Here is a 24,240-nt window from a genome sequence, read left to right as displayed (position 1 = left end):
GAAGAATCACTTTTTAAATGAATTTTTTTTTCTCGAATCCGGATCTTCACCAAAATAGAAATGATTAGTCCTTGTCGCGCACTCAACCTGTCCACCAAGTTTCGTCCTAATCTGTCAACCACTTTTTGAGATATCCTGCTCACAGACAGAGAGACAGAGAGACAGCCAGGGGTGAAAACAAACTCTGCCAACCTTCGGTGGCAGAGATAATAACGATCTTCTTTCACTATCAGTCTGTCATCATCATCATCATCATCATAATGATTGTACCAGAATCTTGAGGTTCTCCAGCTTCATGTCCCTCTGACAATGCACATGTTGAATGCAACCCTAACTCTGCATGGAAAACACCAGTTATAACTACCGGAATTGCTGTTCTTGTGGACGACAGTTAAGAGTCGGCTGCACATAGCAATTTTTGTCTCTGGTACGACTCAGGCAAGGTTGGAATCGAACTGCTGATCTCAAACACACAGAGGATGCTCTAACCACCACATCATTGTCTGGTCAAGAAACATTGCTTCACCTTCTCCATGGCAGTTAGCATCCTTCTCTCAAACATTTGGTTAAGAAAATTAATTAGCCATACATGTATATCCAACACATTCTGTTACAGAGTGTTGGTGACGACGAAGCAGTTTCTTGGCCTGTGGTCATGCTGGGCGGTGTGCCATCCCTCTCCCAGCAGTAGATATGTCAGGAATTTGGAATTTATTTGTGGTGCCAGCGATGACTCGCCGATACTTCGCTAAAGACACCATGTGATCTTTCATATCCACCAACAAATGCCAGTAGAAGAGACACCAGTTTGACATCCATCCAAGGCACAGCACACACTAACCGAACCAGTGAAACCCAACCTTACAGCTTCGAGCTAACCCAATCTTACAGCATAGAACTGGGCCAGGATTCAAACCCAGGCTCGACAGCTTAGAGGTGACTGTGCATTCCTGAAGGGGCTTATATATATATATATATATATATATATACATACACATACATATATATACATACACATATATATATATATATTGTTACATATTTATGTGAATGTATGTGAAGTACCATGCAGGTCTTTGCTTCCGTGTGTAGTATATTAAGTTGTTGTGTAGTTGTTGTGGTTGGAGGGTCAGGAGCCCTTCTGAAAGAGTGGCAGGAAACGGAAGTGGCCGGAAGCGGAAGTGACGGGAAAGGGGAGGAAAAAGACACGAGGGAAAGGAAGGCTTCTTCTTCCTCGCCCCGCGACGACGAGAAGGTGGAATCGACCTTACGCTGCGCGGAAAACGCGCCGTTGCGAAACGTCTGGCGAGAGGAGTTACCTGGGCGGTAAATACCTTTTGACACGTCCAGTCACCGTGAGTTCGTGCACGAAACCAAGCGTCCGGGACAGTTTGCCCCGTCTACAAAGACGCGTACGGGTCCGCACGTTGGGCCTCGCTCGCGTCGGAAGCCGCGCTGGGTTTTGCCCCGTCTACAAAGACGCGTACGGGTCCGCACGTTGGGCCTCGCTCGCGTCGGAAGCCGCGCTGGGTTTTTGCCCATCTACAAGGACGCGTAAGGGTCGCACTCGGGGCCTCGCGCACGTTGGACGCCGCGCTGGGTTTGCCCCGTGGCTTGGCAAGGAGGTGCGCTGCAGCCGCGGCCCCAGTACGAGACTGCACGTTGGGAGCACGTCCGCCCGGGGTTCGTCCAACCGCCCGTGTGCGGAGAGGAGAGACATTGACCACGGAGGGAGTCAGGAGTGGGGCTCACGTGAGGAATGTATAAGATTAAGATGGCCATCTTAGAGTTTGTGTAGATGAGTTCACATGGTTGTAATATTGATTGTGCCTGGTTGTGTATTGTTGATTGCTCGGGGAAAATCTCCGTGGTTGTGTCTTTGAAAGTGTTTGGTATCATTACCATTGGAATTATATACTTGCACATCAGTTGTCTCCTGGGTGAAATTCCTATAGATTGCGTGGCGAATGCGCCTATATAATACTATTTGCTGGCGAGGGTCCTCTCACGGTCCGGGGGTCACCGAGACCTGGTATGCACTGAGGGGACCACGTAACAGAATTGGGGGCTCGTCCAAATTACGATTTGCGGTTTCGCAATTGGGTCTACGTCCGGGATCTAAAATTGAATAAAGTAATAAAATAATAATTTTAATTAATTAAAATTTATTAATTAATTATTAATTGGTAAATTTTTTTTGTGAGAAATTGGGGTAAAATCTTGGGTGAAGGTTAACAGGTGTTAACGATAGGCACCATGGCGTTTGTGGCACAGAACTTTGGGGTAACCCCGAGTGAGGCACAGTTCCGAGCGTTGCTAAAGTCGGATCTCTTGAAATTGGCCAAACATTTTAACTTGGAGGTCCGAACTAATTTGAGGAAGGCAGAGTTGCAGGCCACGGTGATACAATCTATGGTGGGATTAGGAACATGGGACGAGTTAGCCTGGGAGTGGCTACCCGAAGAACCAGAAGACGTGGAGCTCCGGAAACTGGAGTTGCAATTACGGAGCCAGGAACGGATCAAAGAAGAAGAAAGGAAAGCAGAAGAGAGAAGAGAAGAGAAGCAAGCAGAGGAAAGGAGAGTGGAACGAGAACTCCAGGAAAGGTTAAAAGAAGAAGAAAGGAAAGCAGAAGCGAGGAGGGAAGAGAAACAAGCAGAGGAAAGGAGAGTGGAAAGAGAACTCCAGGAAAGAAGAGAAAAGGAACAAGCAGAGGAAAGGAGAGCTGCAAGGGACCTCGAAGCAGAGGAGAGAAAAGCGGAAAGGGAATTAAAGGAACGTGACATGGAGCTTCAGCGGGAAATCAAGTTCAAGGAGCTGGAGTTAATGAGAGAACGGGGAGAGGCACCACCCTTGCTGACGGGGTCGACACCTAACCAGAAAACCTGGGATGTGGGCAGACATGTGAGGCTGGTTCCACCGTTCAGTGAAAAGGAAGTCGCGAAATTCTTCCCACACTTTGAGAAAGTGGCTCGACAATTAAACTGGCCGGAGGAGGCCTGGACCATACTCGTACAAAGTGTGCTGGTGGGGAAAGCTCAGGAAATTTATTCGGCGCTACCAATGGACCAATGTGCAGATTATGAGGTACTGAAGAAGCACATCCTCAAGGCCTATGAGTTGGTTCCGGAAGCTTACAGGCAAAAATTCAGGAATGCCAGGAAGAGGGAGAGTGAGACCCATGTGGAGTTTGCCAGAGTGAAAGAAAACATGTTTGATCGGTGGTGTGAGTCAAAAGGAGTCGGGAAAGACTTCGAGACATTGCGGGACTTGATCCTGGTGGAGGAATTCCAGCAGTGTGTCCACGAGGACATCAAAGTGTACCTGCAGGAAAAGAAGGTACCAAAGTTGTGGGACGCAGCCACCATGGCAGATGATTATGCCTTAACCCACCGAATAGGGGTCCACGAACCTAACTCCTCGCCTAGATCTCCGCAGGGGAGGTGGGGAACAGCAGGTGCGGAGAACGACCATACATGGCGGCGGCCTCGAGATGATTATGGGGACAACTATGATACCCCACCGGTTCGAAATCAGAGGGATGCGGGCCCAAGACAAACTTATAGTTCGGGGGGCCCGAGGCAGACCCCGAGTTTTTCCTCCGGGCCTACTTGCGCGTTTTGCAAAAAACCTGGACACTTGATGTCCAGTTGTTACCTCATGAAAAGGGACAACCCAGAGCGGAGTCCGACTATTACAACTCCGAATGCGATGGCTAGCGTAAGAAATCGCCATCAAGAGGGTTACCAACCATTTATTTCCGAGGGGTTGGTGTCACTGGATGGAGCCTCGACTAACCGGAGACCGGTTAGGATATTGAGAGACACAGGGGCCCATCAATCTTTAATGCTTGAAGGCATTTTGCCATGGTCCGAGGAGACGGCAACGGGGGATAGTGTTCATTTACAGGGGATCGGGGGCGGTGTTAGTGCTCCCCTTCAGGTCATCCAGTTGGAGTCCGATTTGGTGTCAGGACCGGTCACCGTCGGTTTACAAGCCACGTTTCCTGTAGAGGGTGTATCTGTGGTTCTCGGGAATGATTTGGCCGGGGGTCAAGTTTATGGTAACCTGAGGGTTGATAAAGAGCCCAGCAGGGAAAATAACACCACTCCAGCTCGGGATGGTGACAAAAGTGCCAAGTTATTTGTAGGGGGACTGAACTTCAAAACAGAGGAAGAAGTTCTGACCTCTGTCTTCAACAGATATGGGCCGCTGGTGGAAGTGCGGTTGGTAAGAGACTGGGAAACGCAACAGTCAAGAGGGTTCGGCTTTGTCACGTTTGCCAGCACAAAAGACGCCAGAGAGGCAGAGAAGAATTGGAATGGCAAGGATTTGGAGGGTCGGACCATAACAGTAGGGAAGGCATTTCGTAGGCGTCGAGAGGTCTACAGGAGAGGACAACTGGGCGGTAGTTTTGGTGGTGGCCGCAGTCAATATTATTATGGAGGCTCCCTGAGTTACGGCCGCTCCCGAAGAAAGAATGGGCAACGTAGTGGCCGAGAAGAAGACCGGTATTCAGGGGACTACAGGGACCAGTGGTCCCACCCTAATTATTAGGGACGTTCTGAGAAGTTGAAGCACTGAAGGCGGCGGAGCCGCCGAGCCAAGATTCCTACACGAATTAACCGTGAACGCCGTTCCTAAAGGCGCCCAGGTAGAGAACTTTCCTGCACGGACTAACCGTGAACTCCACGTTCCTCAAGGCGCCCATGTAGAGAACTTTCCTGCACGGACTAACCGTGAACTCCGCGTTCCTAAAGGCATCCATGTAGTGAATACTCGGCTTGGCCTCCCGGAAAAGTGCTATCGAGTGGCTTAACTGGCTTTATTTTTAAGTGATAACTGTGCCCGGGGGGAACTGATAATGTGGGGGGGGGTTGAGTGATCTGGTTTGTTTCTCCAAATTGGCCGGCAAAGAAAGTTTTCGCTGGGTTCAAACTTTCTTTCTTGAAGGGGGGGAGTGTTACATATTTATGTGAATGTATGTGAAGTACCATGCAGGTCTTTGCTTCCGTGTGTAGTATATTAAGTTGTTGTGTAGTTGTTGTGGTTGGAGGGTCAGGAGCCCTTCTGAAAGAGTGGCAGGAAACGGAAGTGGCCGGAAGCGGAAGTGACGGGAAAGGGGAGGAAAAAGACACGAGGGAAAGGAAGGCTTCTTCTTCCTCGCCCCGCGACGACGAGAAGGTGGAATCGACCTTACGCTGCGCGGAAAACGCGCCGTTGCGAAACGTCTGGCGAGAGGAGTTACCTGGGCGGTAAATACCTTTTGACACGTCCAGTCACCGTGAGTTCGTGCACGAAACCAAGCGTCCGGGACAGTTTGCCCCGTCTACAAAGACGCGTACGGGTCCGCACGTTGGGCCTCGCTCGCGTCGGAAGCCGCGCTGGGTTTTGCCCCGTCTACAAAGACGCGTACGGGTCCGCACGTTGGGCCTCGCTCGCGTCGGAAGCCGCGCTGGGTTTTTGCCCATCTACAAGGACGCGTAAGGGTCGCACTCGGGGCCTCGCGCACGTTGGACGCCGCGCTGGGTTTGCCCCGTGGCTTGGCAAGGAGGTGCGCTGCAGCCGCGGCCCCAGTACGAGACTGCACGTTGGGAGCACGTCCGCCCGGGGTTCGTCCAACCGCCCGTGTGCGGAGAGGAGAGACATTGACCACGGAGGGAGTCAGGAGTGGGGCTCACGTGAGGAATGTATAAGATTAAGATGGCCATCTTAGAGTTTGTGTAGATGAGTTCACATGGTTGTAATATTGATTGTGCCTGGTTGTGTATTGTTGATTGCTCGGGGAAAATCTCCGTGGTTGTGTCTTTGAAAGTGTTTGGTATCATTACCATTGGAATTATATACTTGCACATCAGTTGTCTCCTGGGTGAAATTCCTATAGATTGCGTGGCGAATGCGCCTATATAATACTATTTGCTGGCGAGGGTCCTCTCACGGTCCGGGGGTCACCGAGACCTGGTATGCACTGAGGGGACCACGTAACAATATACATACACATATATACATACACATATACATACACATATATACATACATATATACATACATATATATATACATATATATACATATATATATATATACATATATATATATATATATACATACATATATGGCTGGTGTTGATGGTGTGTGATGGTATATATATATATATATATATATATATATATATATATATATATATATATATATATATATATATATATATATACTAGCAGAAGTACCCGGCATTGCCGAGCGGGGGAGGGGAGGGGGAGGGGGAGGGGGAGGGGGAAGGGGAGGGGAACGGGGGGGAGGAGAACGGGGGGGAGGGATATAGATGGTTACTGGCAATTGATCACATCCACAAATGATGTAATCCACACAATTTATGTACTTTACATAACGTTAATAGGAATACATGGCCGTGTAGATGGGAAATACAGTTTGTTTGAAATACAGTTTGTCTCATCTTCTGTCTCTCGCTGTCTGGCCCTCGCCAGACGTTGTTGATTGGTGTTTAAACGTGCCGTTCTCTCATCTTCTGTCTCTTGCTGTCTGAATCTAGAGACACGTTCTTGATTGGCTTGTCGATGGTGAAAAGTATCTTCATCGGTTTCATGGAGTCTCCGATCAGCGATTTTCCTTGCTCGGGAGGTTGAACGCGACAAATTTCTTTTCTTCCGTGCCATTGCCTTTATCACAGTCAGTTTTCGTCAAGATTGCAACTCTGCGTCGTGTCGTGGGCGTGGCCAACGTGGCCTCATGCTCCCAGGTGATTGGCTAACTCGAGCTCGAGCGAGCCATAATGCGCTACGTTATGGCAAAAAATATGGATCTAAAGATGAAAGAAAAAAAAAACCTATGTGGTGTGAATGGCAATGGTCATTCGATATATTTTCACTTTTACGTTTTGGCTAACTCGCTCGCGAACCTGACGAAGATCCTGAGCGAGGATCGTTACGCTACGCTACGTTATGCTAACGCTACGTTAGCTATGCTACGTCCGCTACGTTATGGCTAAAAATATGGATCTAAAGATGAAAGAAAGAAAAAAACCTATGTGGTGTGAATGGCAATGTTCCTCGCTGAAATGTGAAGAAACGCAATCGCTTTTCGCTCTGAATTACGTGCGAACGCGTAACTGTGAGATTATGGCGGCAAGGTTGGAATATCACGTGATCGCTCTGAGCGAATCAGCGCGCTGCTCTGCCACCAGCTCAGATTCCGTGTATAATATTCCTCGCTGAAATGCGCTGAGGTAAAAATATGGTATGAAATAAATTTTTTTTAGGTAGGCCATGTTCTTCCCAGGCTCAATGGCCATGTCTATGCCAAATATCAAGCATGTGAGCTCTCTCTCCGTTTAGGAGTCTATCGGTAACATTACACACACAAACTATTTTATATATATATATATATATATATATATATATATATATATATAAATTTTTATAAACAGGAATCAAATTCCTGCGAGGGGCTAAGTGTGAAAAAATTCTGACTCAATGCGGGGCTCGAACCAGGAACCTCCATTGATAATGCGTCAACAGCCCACTGCGCTATTGAGTCAGCCACAATCTCCTCAGAACGTTTCCACACTTAACACAGCGAGCTTTATAATGGCCGATGTCTTACGTGCCTGCTAGGCAGACCCCGAATATTAGCGCAAGTATATACACTATACAGGGTGAGTCAAAAGTAGCGCCCGCGCCCGATTCCTGTTTTTTCGGCTGTCAGATTCTTTCTGAGATGTCATGGTGTTAATAATTGTCTCGCAGATTATTAATTTTCTTACTTTAATTATTTATTTATTTGTTTTGCAGGTTATTGCTGAGAGTTTGGAAAGTTACTGAAGTTGCACCAAATTGAACCATGAATTACCTTTCAATGAATCAACGCATTGCGGCCGTGAAACATTACTACAAATGTAATGAACAACCAACGATGGCAGCACACCGTTTGGCACAGGAATTCGATATTAACCCACCCCAGGGAAGAAACATACGATTGATTGTCGAGAAATTTGAAGCAACAGGGTCGGTAGCCACTGCAAAGAAGTCCGGTCGTCTGAAAACGGCAACGAATGTAGCTAAGGGTTTCCCCCGTAATAATTTTCCCTCGAATAAATGGTTAGAAAAACATGTCATTCATTTATTTCTACCTTCTTGTACACTGTAATACAAATGGCAAACAAACAATCAACTGACAGAAATATATATATATAAACAGAAATCGGGCGCTACTTTTGACTCACCCTGTAGGCCTATATTGTGTGTGTGTGTGTATATATATATATATATATATATATATATATATAAGTACACGTACACGTATACACACACACACACACACACACACACACACACACACACACACACACACACACACACACACACACACACACACACACACACACACACACACACACACACACACACACACACACACACACACACACACACACACACACACACACACACACACACACACACACACATATATTGTGTATATATGTATATGTATTGATGTAACACAACAACATTTTCTGGGGGGCAGAACCACCTGAGGAGATCACTGAGAGGTACCTGAAAGGGCACAAGGTCACATCCTTCTGCCCTTTCAATGCCAGATGGGGAATACTAGGGCCTTAATGGTTTGAGAATGACAACAGCAGGACGGTGACGATCAACAGTGAGCGCTACAGGGCCGTGCTCCAGAAGTTCCATATTGATCTAATCCAAAAGGCCACCCTAAACCAGCTCAGCATGACCTGGTTTATGCAGGATGGTGCAACCCCGCATACAGCTGGTGACAACATCACTTTCCTGCAGCAGCTCTTCGGAAACCGCCTCGTTTCCCTGGATACCGGTCTGTCTACGTTAACCGCCCTGCCACACTGGATGATCAGAAGCAGGAGGTGTCAGACTACCTCCAGGCAGTGCCACATGAGATCTACAGGAAAGTTGGACAGAACTTTCGAGTCAGATCAATGCCTGTCTGAACTAAAGGGTCTGAATCTGTCTGAACCGCACGCGGAGGGGCGCACATCGAGAACGTCAATTACAAGGATTTTGCGTAAATGCCAATTTCAGACCTTGGGCTCTCACTAACTCTAGCAGTGACTTACTGCAATAGCAATCGGTGATAGAAAATACCATGTCATAAGCTTTCAACAAATGTTTGGTTCACGTCCTTGAGGTTTCTGTTTCTTTGTAAATAAACGTTTAAAGTTGTATCACTCATTTTGAAACACACACACACACACACACACACACACACACACACACACACACACACACACACACACACACACACACACACACACACACACACACACACACACACACACACACACACACACACACACACACACACACACACACAGCGTTTTCAGACAAAAGTTATGGCCTCATCTCTGCTAGAAAACCTGTGTTACAATTAAGCACCAGCCATCGTTAAACCAACCAATTTAGCCTGGTGTTGGCTTAGCGGTTAGGGTGCCGGCTTGGGATCCTCGGATCCTGGGTTCGAATCCCGGTCGATCGCTGAATTAACGCCAGGGGGGTTGACTCAGCTTGTCATCCTTCCGAGGTCGGCAAATTGAGTACCAGCTTGCTGGAATGAATGATCCCGGTGTGTACCCCGGTTTAGAATAGGTGCACCGTATCCCTGCGCATCGTAAGAGGCGACCAAGGGTTGGCGTCAGGAAGGGCATCCGGCCATAAAAACATTGCCTCAAACAGGGAACCATGATTGTCATGAGGACCGCAAGGCTAACCCCCGCTCTAGCGGCGAAAAATGGCCTTAAAACGATCATTCATTCATCGGCAAGCTCCACATGTCAAGTTGTGAGCAATGGGCAGGTGTGCCCCCCAGCAGGGAACATCTTTGTTGAAGGGCCAGGTCAGAAATGGACCCTTTTCCAGATGTTTCTGAGGGCTTTGAAGCTCCCTGACACATCAGTTTATTGCGATGCCTCGTTATAATTTTTAAAGCAGCAAGTTTGGAAGGAAAACCGAGACAAAATAAAAAGTAACATTTGCTGGAATTTTACACTTGTCTTCACTTTTGCTCATTCCATGGGAAGGAAGCTTCGTTATTTTTTTTATGTACAATGTTAGGCTCATTAAGGAGCTTGTACACAAATCACACCCCAGGTGAGATAGCTAGACAGACAAAAGGACAAACGGACAGAGAACAAACCTATAGTCCCCTCCGGTGAAACCGGTCGGGGACTCAAAGTATGTAAACAATGGACAAGCACATTTGGTTTATGGAATTTCAATCATGAACCAGGTGTTCTGACGAGACCACTCCAGGCCAGGTTTTCCATGAAAACAGATGAGATCGCTGCATGCCAAGCTTTCAAAGATCATTTCGTGCAATAAAGTCCCTTGGCTTTTATTCAGCTTGGAAAACTGCCCTTCAGTTCAAAATCTTCAGCATTTATTCCCCGTTATGGCTCGTGTGTGCAACATGAGCAGCAAAAGCACGCATGCAATGCCGCCGAGGCTTACGACATCATTCAGGCCCCCATTAGCATTGGCAGGACACTGGCTCTGGAAGGTGGAAAGGCGGTCTTTATGGATTGAAATCATTAACGATCGATTGGAGATCACTCGTGCCTGTTCGATGATGACTCGCATCGATTGGCGTTTTAAACCAGAGTTCCATGATGACCGATGGGCAGCACAAAATCGGTCCCACATTCGAGTCACGATACTGTGAGTGATGCAGTGTCGAGTCCATAAAATGATGGTGGAAACAAATTTATATCAACATGTCAAGACAGTCCGCTCTTGGGTCATCGGGTCATCTAGCGTTGGTCTGGCAGAATGACCTACTGGGACGCACACTCGCCTCCAAGCCGGCGGGCCTGGGTTCGAATCCCGACCCAGCTATAAATTATTATTGTGGTGTTCACAGACAGGGCGATTCATCAATGTGTGTGCCGTCCCTCGGGCTAGACGTTAAACGGGAATCACATCTGCAGTCGTTAGTTGGTGGACGTTGAAGGTCCCACAATGTCCTTGGTGAAGTGTCGGCGAGCAGTTGCAAGCACCATAGAAAAAAATTCCAAAATTCCAGCCATAACCACACGATCCCCTGTCCCAAGGGAACAAAGTGCAAAAGGATCAACCCCCAAAGGGGGTCGCCACGCCCCTTAGCTGGGCATGCTCATTAAGAGTAGTAGTAGTACTGAGATTATGGCAGGAGGACCAGATTTGTGTGTTATTGGGAAAAACTTTTGAAAAGTCTCATAAATTGGATTCATATACTCTTTGTTTTGGATCAGACAAATATTTTGCAAAAGACAAGCACAACAAGTGCTTTCAATACCGTTCCAATATATCGTGTTTAAATGCCAATGTTTTCAATATAGCTTTTAGGTACGGGTAATGAAAAATATAAATACATTTGGCGTTATCTGGGAATGTATTATTTTAACGTCTAGGGCTGGCAGGGAATGTTTACACGTATATGCACACTCACCTCCGATCTGTCTAGTCTGGATTTGAACCTTGACCGAGCTATAAACGGTCATCCTGGTGTTCCACATGCAGCACGAGGCATCAACGTGCCTCGTCCTGCGGCAATCGGAATGGCATAATGGCCATCGGAATGGCCATCGGAATGGCATAATGGCCATCGGAATGGCCATCGGAATGGCATAATGGCCATCGGAATGGCATAATGGCCATCGGAATGGCCGTCGGAATGGCATAATGGCCATCGGAATGGCATAATGGCCATCGGAATGGCCATCGGAATGGCATAATGGCCATCGGAATGGCATAATGGCCATCGGAATGGCCATCGGAATGGCATAATGGCCATCGGAATGGCATAATGGCCATCGGAATGGCATAATGGCCATCGGAATGGCCATCGGAATGGCATAATGGCCATCGGAATGGCATAATGGCCATCGGAATGGCCATCGGAATGGCATAATGGCCATCGGAATGGCCATCGGAATGGCATAATGGCCATCGGAATGGCATAATGGCCATCGGAATGGCATAATGGCCATCGGAATGGCCATCGGAATGGCATAATGGCCATCGGAATGGCATAATGGCCATCGGAATGGCCATCGGAATGGCATAATGGCCATCGGAATGGCATAATGGCCATCGGAATGGCATCAAGCCGGAGGACTCCTCTGCCAGCGCTGGCCGTTGGCAGAAGCTAAAGATCCCAAGCTGCCTTTCACGAAGAGTATGCGAGTTATTGTCAACCCCCTGAAAAAATTACAAATTTCTGCACAAATCAATTCAGTCCGTCAGGCCTGGCCAGCCAGTTCGTGAAAGAGTTCGGCCAAATAACGTTCCCGGGCCAATCCCACAAGAAGGTGTACATAATTGGGGCACTAAAGGACTAGTAGTAGTTGTAGGCCTATATCATTATCAACCATATTGTCTGAACACATTTCTTTCCAATACAAATCACAGCAACAATCAATCTATCCAATCTGATGTCTCCATGAAAACAAATGTCACCCTTCATGGAATCCCATGTGGCCATTCCAGTAGTTGTGGGAAGGGAAGTATTTTCTTGAGCATTTTACTGGATGGTTAAACAGACCGAATGAAAGATTAGATTATACATGGTCTTGTCCGATTTTGTTGGTCTACCAATTGGATGATATGACAAAAGCTATCAAGAACGCAAGGATCCCATTGGAGAGTAACACAAGACCTAAGCAAGAATGACAGGTCGTTTGCTCGTCGATGAGAAGACATTTAAAAGTGAAATACACAACTGTAGTTCAAATCTTGGCAGCTCGAATAAAACTCGAAATTAAACGCAAGATGGAACATCATACAGCGAGTACAACTAATAGACTTCATCCCTCGTTAGCACACGACGCCTAGTTCCTCATGACGTCATATCAAAAGCATTGTGTGGCGGATTTTCCCCCAAACAAAGGAGTCTCGCCGAGAGGCGGGGACTAACAGGGGCGGGGCCTAAGGGGGCGGAGCCATCAGCGGCGCGCGCGCTGGGATGATCCGTTTCCAATGGATTTGTCGGCTGTTTTAAAGATGCAATGGAAGCGAGGATGGGATCGATTGAAATAAGAGGATAAAAAGTACGGGATGAAGGATTATAAAGACAAAAAAAAGAAGAAAAAAGTTGCGCACTTCGACAAATACCTCAAGGGGATGACCCACGATTGCAACAGGGGGGGCGTTGTGCAGGGCGGACAATGGAGGGCTTACTTACCCCCAGCATCCTGTGCAGATAGTAGTACTGCTCCCCGTAACAGTATAGCCTGAACATGCTCCACACGGCCCACGCATTGGCTCCCAGCCAGGACAGCTGCAGACACAGCCGCACGGACAGACATTCATTCCCTGGACCATCATCATCATGGGTCTTTGACGAGAGCGGTTAACAACGTCCCCGCGGACGATATATTCATCATGGCCATTAGATCGTGCAGCACTCTCGTCCGCCCGTCCCTGTCTCACCATGAACGCGTACGTCGCGCTGTCGCTGCTCAACCAACGTACGAACCTCCGCAGCATCTTCATCGCGACTTTTCCCACCAATCGACCCCGAGCCGACTTTTCTGCTCTCTCTTAGCCACGCCCACATCCTTCACTTTGCCCGCCGACTTACTCGCCCCGCCCACCAAGCGCCGGCTCGCCCCGCCCCGGCGTCACTGCGAGGATGTAACGTGTTGATTGGGAGAGGTGAAAGAGGAAGTGCAAGATGTCCCGCCTGAGGACAAATTCAGGAACTGGCAGGACTGACCTGGCCAGGTGGGGGAGAGTGATGATTACACGTTGTTATGATTAGAAATGACGTTTAAAACAGGTTGTCAAACACCGCATCGTGCTATTATTATTAAGTTACACTCCTAATTATGTTAATTTATCACACAAAAAGGTATATACCGATATGTGTATGATTGGTTCGTGCTCGTAGTCGTACACGAATCGTATATTCACGTATTCGAGTCGTTCACGTCTTTCGGAAAATGTTTTGCATTTCTGCCAAAGGGACGAAAAACTTTTTGAAACTTTTCATCTGGAAGGAAAACTCAATATTATCGTTCATGTACCACATCGACAAGGTGAGGCATCACTCGGTGTACCATTCCATGAATTATAAGGACACTAGTAGACAATGGACAGGTGAACAGTGCACGTCATTTAAATTATCTGCGATCTCAGCACGGCGAGTCACACCCCCAGGTGCGAAGATGCGATTGATGGTGTCACTGTCGTGGCTATGAGGTCAGGTACTTATAAATACCTTGAAGCATTCTGAAGTTTGTCCAAGGAGGTCACAAACCCCGGTGGGGTGAGGGCTGTGAGGGCTGTGAGGGCTGTGAGGGCTGTGAGGGCTGTGAGGGCTGTGAGGGCTGTGAGGGCTGTGAGGGCTGTGAGGGCTGTGAGGGCTGTGATGGGTCGGGCTGTGTTGGGTGGGTGGGTCGGGCTGTGTTGGGTGGGTGGGTAGGGCTGTGTTGGGTGGGTGGGTCGGGCTGTATGGGGTGGGGACTGTGTGGGGCGGGCTGTGTGTGGGGGGGGGGGAGGGGGGCTGTGAATGACTGTGGGGGTGGGGGGCTGGTTGGGTCTGTGTGGTACAGTGGGGGCCCGGTGGGGGCTGTGTGGTGCAGTGGGGGGCTGTGGGGCCCGGTGGGGGGCTGTTGGGGGCTGTGGGTGCCCGGTGGGGGGGCTGTTGGCGCCTGGTGGGGGGCTTGTGTGCCCGGTGGGGCTGTGGGCGCCCGGTGGGGGGCTGTGGGCGCCCGGTGGGGGGCTGTGGGCGCCCGGTGGGGAGCTGTGGGCGCCGGTGGGGGGCTGTGGGTGCCCGGTGGGGGGCTGTGGGCGCCTGGTGGGGGGCTGTGGGTGCCTGGTGGGGGGCTGTGGGTGCCTGGTGGGGGGCTGTGGGTGCCGGGTGGGGTCTGTGTGTGCCAGGTGGGGCTGTGGCACCCGGTGGGGGGCTGTGGGAGACCGGTGGGGGGGGCTGCTGGTGCCCGGTGGGGGGCTGTGGGCGCCCGGTGTGGGTGCCCGGTGGGGCTGTGGGTGCCCGGTGGGGCTGTGGGCGTCCGGTGGGGGGCTGTGGGAGACCGGTGGGGGGGGCTGCTGGTGCCCGGTGGGGGGCCGTGGGTGCCCGGTGGGGGGCCGTGGGTACATCATGATGTGGATTTCCTCGAAGATCTCACGTAGGCGAGGATTAGTTATAAAGTGATTAAAAAGTGAAACTTTATCGACCTCATCCCAGAAGATGGTGTCCATCCGTGCACAGAACGTTTGGATCGTGTTGATCAAAGCTGGAACACACAAACACGTGCGGGTGAGTGCGAGTGCAAACAAGCGGGTAATGGCTGAATCACGTGATGCCTCCATTGAAACGATGTTCCATAAGGATGAATCCTATCCGGGACGTTCCCCATCGATACCTTATCGTCCCTCTATGTCTACAGGAAGCTTGTTGGAACCGAAACTGCCGGACAAGCTGGAATTACCTGTTTGGAGCAGTCGCGCGAAGGCAGAGTGCAGGTGTGCCGAAAATCCTACTTGCTGGTCGCAACATGCTTGGAGTAGCAGTTACAGGGGAATGGAGGATTCTGTAATTATTTATCAGGATGCCGGCGATAGCTCGCCTACTCTACGTTATGGACACCGTGGGATCTTTAAAGTACACCAACTAATCCTGGCAGACGGGACGCTCAGTTTAACGTCCATCCGAGGGACGACACACACCTTGATGAATTACCTGTGAAACACCTGGATGACAGCAATTATAGCTGAGTCAGGATTCGAACCCAGGTTAGACAGCTTACAGACCAGTGTGCGTACCTCTGGTTGCATAGACTATCCTGTCAACCACTTTGATACACACGATTTGTAAGAAAAATATTCCCTTCTATTTATATACACTACTCATTGATAAATAAATAACTAGAACGGCACTCAGTAGAGAGCGTACAGTCACGTGAAAAAGTAAGTACACCCCATGTAAAGTTTTGACTTTTTCAACATATTTCAACATACAGCTATTTGATCTTCATTTCAACAATATTGATAGATAAAGGTGATATAATATAACAAATATCATGAAACATTTACATTTTGTAGTCCATTGTATAATTTAAATAAACATAAATGCAAATTTCGCATGTGGAAAAAGTAAGTACACCCTTGGCTCTAATAGGTGGTATTGCCCCCTTTGGCAGAAACAACCTCAAGTAGGCGTTTCTTATAACTGTCTACCAGTCTCTGACATCGACTGGGAGAAATGTTTGCCCACTCCTCCATGCAGAATTCTTTCAGCTGAGCGATGTTTGAGGGGTTTCTTGCATGCACAGCTCGTTTCATACCCCCCCCACAACATCTCGATGGGATTTAGATCCATGCTTTGACTTGGCATTTCCAGAACCCTCCATTTCTTTCTTTTCAGCCATTCCTTGGTGGATTTACTGGTATGTTTAGGGTCATTGTCATGTTGCAAGGTCCACCTTCGGTTGAGCTTCAACTTTCCGACAGATGGCCTCACATTATCCTCAAGCACCCTCTGGTACAATGAAGAATTCATAGTGGATTCTATGATTGTGAGCTGCCCAGGCCATGATGCAGCAAAGCTGCCCCAAACCATAATATTTCCACCACCATGCTTTACAGTTGGTATCAGGTTCTTGTGGTCAAATGCTGTCTTTAGTTTTCGCCAAACATGTCTTCTGGTTCTGTGGCCAAATAGCTCTACCTTTGACTCACCTGTCCAGAGCACATTGTTCCAGAAGTGCTCCTCTTTGCCTAGGTATTCATTGGCAAACTTTAGTCTTGCCCTGATGTTCTTTCTGGACAGCAAAGGTTTCCTCCTGGCACACCTCCCATGTAGATCAAATTTGTGCAGCCTCTTTCTAATGGTAGACTCGTGCACTTTGACATCAACAGTGGCAAGAGCTACCTGTAGGTCCCGTGATGACATTCTGTGGTTCTTAGAGACTTCTTTCAGCATCTTGCGGTCTGCTCTCAGGCTGAACTTGCTGGGGCTGCCTGGCCTGAACAAGTTGGCAGTTGTTTGGAATCTTCTCCACTTGTAGATGATCTTCCGGACAGTCGAATGATTGATTTCAAATTGTTTGGAGATCTTTTTAAATCCCTTCCCAGACTCGTAGGCATCTATAACCTTCTTTCTGTAGGCCTCAGAGAGCTCTTTTGATCTAGGCATGGAGACGCCGCACACTTCAACAACAAAGAGCAAACCAAACTAAATGTCTGAGGTTTAAATAAGACAGGTTCCTCCAAGATCCATTGTTGAAATGAAGATCAAATAGCTGTATGTTGAAATATGTTGAAAAAGTCAAAACTTTACATGGGGTGTGCTTACTTTTTCACGTGACTGTACCTCCACCTGGTTGGCCATATCACTCAAAGGTGAAGAATCACTTGAAAACTTCTAGTAGCCGGATCCGGAACTTCACCAAAATCGAATCATTTCGTCCTTGTCACATACGCTACATCTCTGCCAAATTTCGTCTGAATCTGTCCACAACTTTTTGAGATATTTTGTTCACAAACGGACAGACAGACAGACAGGGATGAAAACACAACCTCCATCCACCTTTGGTGGCGGAGGTAACAATAACAGCATTTGGTAGAATCCATACCGGGCTCCACTGAACAGTTTACGTTTTGTATCCCACTGATAGGCCGGATCTGCATTCGTTCCTGAACCAAAATAGAATTGGCTTGTTCTTGTCACTTAGCCAACTCATGCCCCAAGTTTTGTCATAATCTATCCACTACTTTTTGAGATATCTTGTTTATAGACAGACAAACAAGAAATATGTCGTGCATAGCACGATACTTGCGAAATCCCTAAAATGAGTTGTTGGCATATCATGACCTCAAAAATATTCGGTGGTTGAATTCAGTTACAAAATCCTCTTAAAATTTCAAGTCAATCAGATGAAAATTGAGCATTTTAGAAATTTGGCCTATGTTGACCTTTTGGCCTATGTTCACCTTTTGGCCTATGTTGACCTTTTGGCCTATGTTGACCTTTTGGCCTATGTTGACCTCAAAAATACTTGGTGGTTGAATTCAATGACCAGATATTCAAGTCCTCTTCAAATTTCAAGTTGTAGGTCCCGTGATGTTAATCGGATAAAATTGAGGATTTTACAAATTTCCTGGGTTCGAATCCCAAACCAGCTAAAAACTGTCATGCGGTGTTTCACAGGCACGGTGATTCATCAATGTGTCTGTACATCAATGTGTTCCAAATTCCTGCCCTAACCAGCCGAGGGCATTGCATCAACAGCACAGCCACACTCGGCCAATGGTGCTACCGCGCAGCCTTGTGCTGCATAAGAACGAACGATTGATGCATCGCCCTGCCTGCAAAATACCAGGATGGTGGTTTATAGCTCGGTCGAGATTTGAACCCAGAAGCAAGTGAACACCTCTCTGGACTATCTTGCCAAAATACCAGGATGGTGGTTTATAGTCGAGATTTGAACCCAGAAGCAAGTGAACACCTCTCTGGACTATCTTGCCAAAATACCAGGATGGTGGTTTATAGTCGAGATTTGAACCCAGAAGCAAGTGAACACCTCTCTGGACGATACTGCCAAAATACCAGGATGGTGGTTTATAGTCGAGATTTGAACCCAGAAGCACGTGAACACCTCTCTGGACTATCTTGCCGAGAACCCAGGATGGTGGTTTATAGTCGAGATTTGAACCCAGAAGCACGTGAACACCTCTCTGGACTATCTTGCCGAGATACCAGGATGGTGGTTTATAGTCGAGATTTGAACCCAGAAGCAAGTGAACACCTCTCTGGACTATCTTGCCAAAATACCAGGATGGTGGTTTATAGCTGGATCGAGATTTGAACCCAGAAGCAAGTGAACACCTCTCTGGACGATCCTGCCAAAATACCAGGATGGTGGTTTATAGTCGAGATTTGAACCCAGAAGCAAGTGAACACCTCTCTGGACTATCTGGCCGAGATACCAGGATGGTGGTTTATAGTCGAGATTTGAACCCAGAAGCACGTGAACACCTCTCTGGACTATCTGGCCGAGATACCAGGATGGTGGTTTATAGTCGAGATTTGAACCCAGAAGCACGTGAACACCTCTCTGGACTATCTTGCCAAAATACCAGGATGGTGGTTTATAGTCGAGATTTGAACCCAGAAGCAAGTGCACACCTCTCTGGACTATCTTGCCAAAATACCAGGATGGTGGTTTATAGTCGAGATTTGAACCCAGAAGCAAGTGCACACCTCTCTGGACTATCTTGCCAAAATACCAGGATGGTGGTTTATAGTCGAGATTTGAACCCAGAAGCAAGTGCACACCTCTCTGGACTATCTTGCCAACCTGACTCAGCAGGCTCATTGATTTGCTTTGAGATCTTAGATTGGCAATGAGGACGTGTGTGCTAAGAGTGACAAAAAGCACGTCGAGTGAAGTGTTCACAACGTCCTGTAAGATAACAACAGGACACCCAAACTCGATGTTTCAATGACTGGAGTTGCAAATTGAAAGTTTGGAATTTAGAAATAATAGAATTGTGTATCTCAAAGTTGCAGCAACTCAAGAAAGCGCGTAATTGTGGATTGAAGTAAATATTTGGAGCCGGTATGTTTGCCTGCGTCTGTGTGTATGTTTGTGTGTGTCGGCATTTTGGAATTAGTTTTGCTGTTAATTGAGCTTGGATCTTCTCGAACTTCCAACCTACACAGCAGAATAGAAAACGGAGATGATTGTATTGTGCAAGTGAAGTGAGTTGAGTCGTTCAAGCACAGTAGGAATGGGATGTGCTGAAGGAGTAATCTTCAATGATTGGAGAGGACGTGTAGATGAGTAAGTATAAGTCAGGAGTTTCAATGTTCACTCTAAAGTGCCACGTAATGTTGACAATGAGTGGAATATATATATATATACACATTATACATACTAGGGCATGCCCGTACTATATATATATCTAAAATTATATCCCCCCCCTCTATTTACATGAAATGGTTTGGTTCATGAAATGTTTTGGTCCATTCGCAACGCCAAAGCGAACGGCGAACGCTTTACATGAAATGGTTTGGTCCATGAAATGTTTTGGTCCATTCGCAACGCCAAAGCGAACGGCGAACGGCTTGCGAGTACAGTGACAATCCCCCCCCCCCCCCCTCTATTTACATGAAATGGTTTTAATTAGTTTTAAAACATAGTTTAACGCCAACATATGGCATGCCCGTACCCGTACTATCCGTAATGGCGCACGCTCTCACAGGAGCTCCGGAAGGTCGCATATCGCAGGAAAGCGAAAGAATCGCAAATTAGTTTTAATTAGTTTTAAAACATAGTTTAACGCCAACATAGCGCCAACATAGTTTGCCGACGGGAAATAAATGAATACGCTCTCAAATGTGCCATCCGAGGCAGAGTCTGTTCGCCACGTTCGGCACACGTGATAGCTCGCTGCTCTCTGATTGGTTGAATCGTTTTTTGGACATAGCTCGGTAACTACTTCTGCGATTAATTTAAAACCTTGAAAAGGCACATCCTCGGGTCCCCAGCAATATACCTGGCAAGTTTCAAGTATATCGGACCCGTGGTTGTCGAGAAACAGCGGTCACAGACAAACAAACACACACACAGACACACACACACACACACAGACACACACACACACACACACACAGAGATTGCTGGAATTATAGATAGATATATATATATATACACATTATACATATATATATATATATATATATATATATATATACACATTATACATATATATATATATACACACAGTCTTGGCCAAAAATATTGGCACCCTTGCATTTTAAAAAAAAATGCACCATTTCTTCCAGAAAATTGTTGAAATTAAAAAATATTTTGGTATACACATTTGTATTTCTTTGGTTTGCAGTGGAACAAAACAAAAAAAAGCTGAAACAATTACTAAATCTGAGCTTATTCCACACAGAAATCCGAAAATGGCCCGGACAGTATTATTGGCACCTTTTAGAAGTTGTTAGAAATAATTAGATTTCAAACAGGTGATTCTCTTTTACTTTGGAATTGAACTCACCTGTGGTGAGTTGCAGGTGCCTGCAATATAAAAATCATTCAACCAGTTTGAATAGAGAAAAGGAGTCATTCTGCTGTTTTGTGTCACTGTGTGTACCGCAATGAGTATGGAGAAAAGAAAGAAAACCAGAGAATTGTCTGAGGAGGTCAGACACAAGATTGTCGCCAAGCATTGACAATCTCAAGGCTTCAAGTTCATCTCCAGAGACCTTGATGTTCCTGTGTCCACCGTACGCAATGTTATCAGTAAGTTTAAGGCCCATGGCACTACCTAAACCTCCCTGGAGATTGATTGGAGATTGCAGCGAAGGATTGTTCCAATGGTGGAGAAAGCACCTCGATCAACTGCCAAAGAGATTCACGCTGACCTTCAGACACAAGGTACGACAGTTTCAACTCGCACCATCCGTTGCCAACTCAATGAAAGGGGGTTATATGGTGGGAGACTCAGGAGGACCCCACTACTGAGAAAACCTGACTGGCCTTTGCTAAAACACACCTGAACAAGCCAAAATCCTTCTGGGAGAATGTCCTGTGCACAGATGAGACCAAATTAGAGCTTGTTTGTGAAGAACATCATCTCTGTGTTTAGAAAAAACAAATTTTTAGCCTTCAAAGAAAAGAACACCTTCCCTACAGTTAAACATGGAGGAGGTTCAGTGATGTTTTGGGGTTGTTGTGCTGCCTCTGGCACTGGGTGCCTTGAATGTGTGCATGGCATCATGAAATCAGGAGATTACCAAGGCATTTTGGAGCGAAATGTTGAACCCAGTGTCAGAAAGCTGGGTCTCCGTCGAAGGTCATAGGTCTTGCATCAGGACAATGTCCCCAAACACACTTCAAAAAGCACCCAGGAATGGTTCAAGACTAAACGCTGAACTGTTCTGAAGTGGCCAGCAATGAGTCCAGATCTAAATCCCATTGAACACCTGTGGGGAGATCTGAAAACAGCAGTTGGGAGAAGGCACCCTTCAAATCTGGGAGAACTGGGGCAGTTTCTGGGAGAGCTGGAGCATCAAGGAAGAGTTGGTCAATCTACCAGTAGAGAGGTGTCGGAAGCTCATTCATGGCTATGGGAAGCGCTTGACTGCAGTTATTTTGTCCAAAGGCTGTGCTACCAAATATTAAGTTGAGGGTGTCAATAATTTTGTCTGTGGTTTTTTTATTTTCTGATTTAAAAGAATATATTAAGTTCTGAATCAAAAACAAAGGTTCTGTAATAACAGTGGAATAAAGAATTGTTGAGATCAAATACTTTTATCAATTTTAACTTATTTTTAGAGAAAATTGTGAGTTATTTGAAAAAAGTACAAGGGTGCCAATATTTTTGGCCACGACTGTATGTGTTGTGTGCGTGTGTGTGTTACTGTGTTCGTGAGACACCTTTTCTTTTACTTCTATACAATTCCATACTCCTTGACCAATCTGCACCAGGTTTTGTATTTGTGCTGGGAATACCCAGGGTCAGGTAATAGGTGCAACCTCCCACCGCCCCACCCCAACAAGGCAATTCTCCATATTTATTTGTGCATGTGCATATAAAAATTATAGAAAAAAAACGGCTAGCCCAATCTCCACCAAATTTTGCATACATGCTGAGAGTACCCAGGCTCAAGTCATAGGCAGAGGGCGCACAACCCTCCCCACTTCCCTTCCCTTCCCCACCCTCCCCCTCACCCCCCCTCTCCCCCTACCCCCCCCCCCCCTCCCGTGCTAGTGTGTCAACGTTTGTCTTCTCCATAACTCCAAAACCATGAAACCTAGCGTCCGCAAACTTTGCACGCATACTTCTGGAACTCCAAGGGAGTGCTTGAATGAAAACTGGGTGTTTGGGTGTGTTAAAACACTCTTTTTGAAGATAATTTCTGCAAAAATGTATGCTAAAACAAGAAACAGTGTTACTTTTGGTCAGCCTGCGTTCAACTCGCTGAGTTAATTGCATTTAAGCCTGCGTTCAGCTAATTCTGAAATTTTGGTGGCTCAGCTCAAATATGCCTTGCTCAAGAACAGGTCGGTTTCTGCTCAATAAAACCTCATCGATGAATGTTAATATAGCTGATCTTCATAACTATGAATCGCTGTATTCCTGCATACATCGCAATCAAAGGGAGGCACAAAGCTCCCTTCCCTTTATACAAGGGATCGCTTCTCTGTATGCAGCTTTAACATGGGGACTGAAAATACATTTCTCGGCTTCTACTGGATGAAATCAGCTGCAAATTTCAGAAGTAAATGCTTTGTATGTTGAAGTAATATGTTCCAAATTTCAGAAGTAAATGCTTTGTATGTTGAGGTAATATGTTCCAAATTTCAGAAGTAAATGCTTTGTATGTTGAGGTAATATGTTCCAAATTTCAAAAGTAAATGCTTTGTATGTTGAGGTAATATGTTCCAAATTTCAGAAGTAAATGCTTTGTATGTTGAGGTAATATGTTCCAAATTTCAGAAGTAAATGCTTTGTATGTTGAGGTAATATGTTCCAAATTTCAAAAGTAAATGCTTTGTATGTTGAGGTAATATGTTCCAAATTTCAAAAGTAAATGCTTTGTACATTGAGGTAATATGTTCCAAATTTCAGAAGTAAATGCTTTGTATGTTGAGGTAATATGTTCCAAATTTCAAAAGTAAATGCTTTGTACATTGAGGTAATATGTTCCAAATTTCAGCAACGTCTGTTTATGCATTCTTGAGTTTTATTCAGAAAACCCTCGAAATCACATTGGTGTCTGTCCGTCCATCCGCCCAAAATGTGTTAGCGCTCATATCTCAAGGACTATACATTGAAACTAGCTGAAACTTTGAATATACATTGGCCAATAGGTCTAGTTAATGGCTTTCAAAACAAATTCCACCTAATTACTATAGTTTTTGCTTTAAAATTATATGTATATAAATATATACAGTCACGTGAAAAAGTAAGTACACCCCATGTAAAGTTTTGACCTTTTCAACATATTTCAACATACACCTATTTGATCTTCATTTCAACAATATTGATAGATAAAGGTGATATAATATAACAAATATCATGAAACATTTACCTTTTGTGGTTCATTGTATAATTTAAATAAACATAAATGCAAATTTCGCATGTGGAAAAAGTAAGTACACCCCTACATTCATCACTACTTCAAATACCGAAAATTAGAATCAGGTGCACCAGCTCAGGTGCAAATGATTAGAACATCGTTAGAGAG

At 46.3% G+C, this 24,240-nt stretch overlaps 1 protein-coding gene across 1 annotated transcript in view; it reads right to left on the bottom strand.

The window, feature by feature from the left end:
• The window catches only part of NOX4 (NADPH oxidase 4), a 67,251-nt gene extending 53,671 nt beyond the window's left edge, over positions 1-13,580 (bottom strand). Inside the window, exons 1-2 of the mRNA XM_068116113.2 lie at positions 13,461-13,580; positions 13,213-13,308 (exon numbers count right to left, since the gene is read on the bottom strand). Of these exons, the coding sequence (XP_067972214.2) occupies positions 13,213-13,308; positions 13,461-13,523 (159 nt within the window). The 5' untranslated portion in view covers positions 13,524-13,580. The remainder of the gene's footprint in view (positions 1-13,212; positions 13,309-13,460) is intronic.
• Between the last annotated feature and the right edge of the window lie 10,660 nt (positions 13,581-24,240).

Source organism: Myxine glutinosa, chromosome 5 (genome assembly GCF_964187855.1).
Source record: "Myxine glutinosa chromosome 5, kmMyxGlut1.1, whole genome shotgun sequence".
Lineage (NCBI taxonomy): Eukaryota > Metazoa > Chordata > Myxini > Myxiniformes > Myxinidae > Myxine > Myxine glutinosa.
Note: the sequence above shows the minus strand (reverse complement) of the source record. Positions and strands in the feature narration are given on the sequence as shown.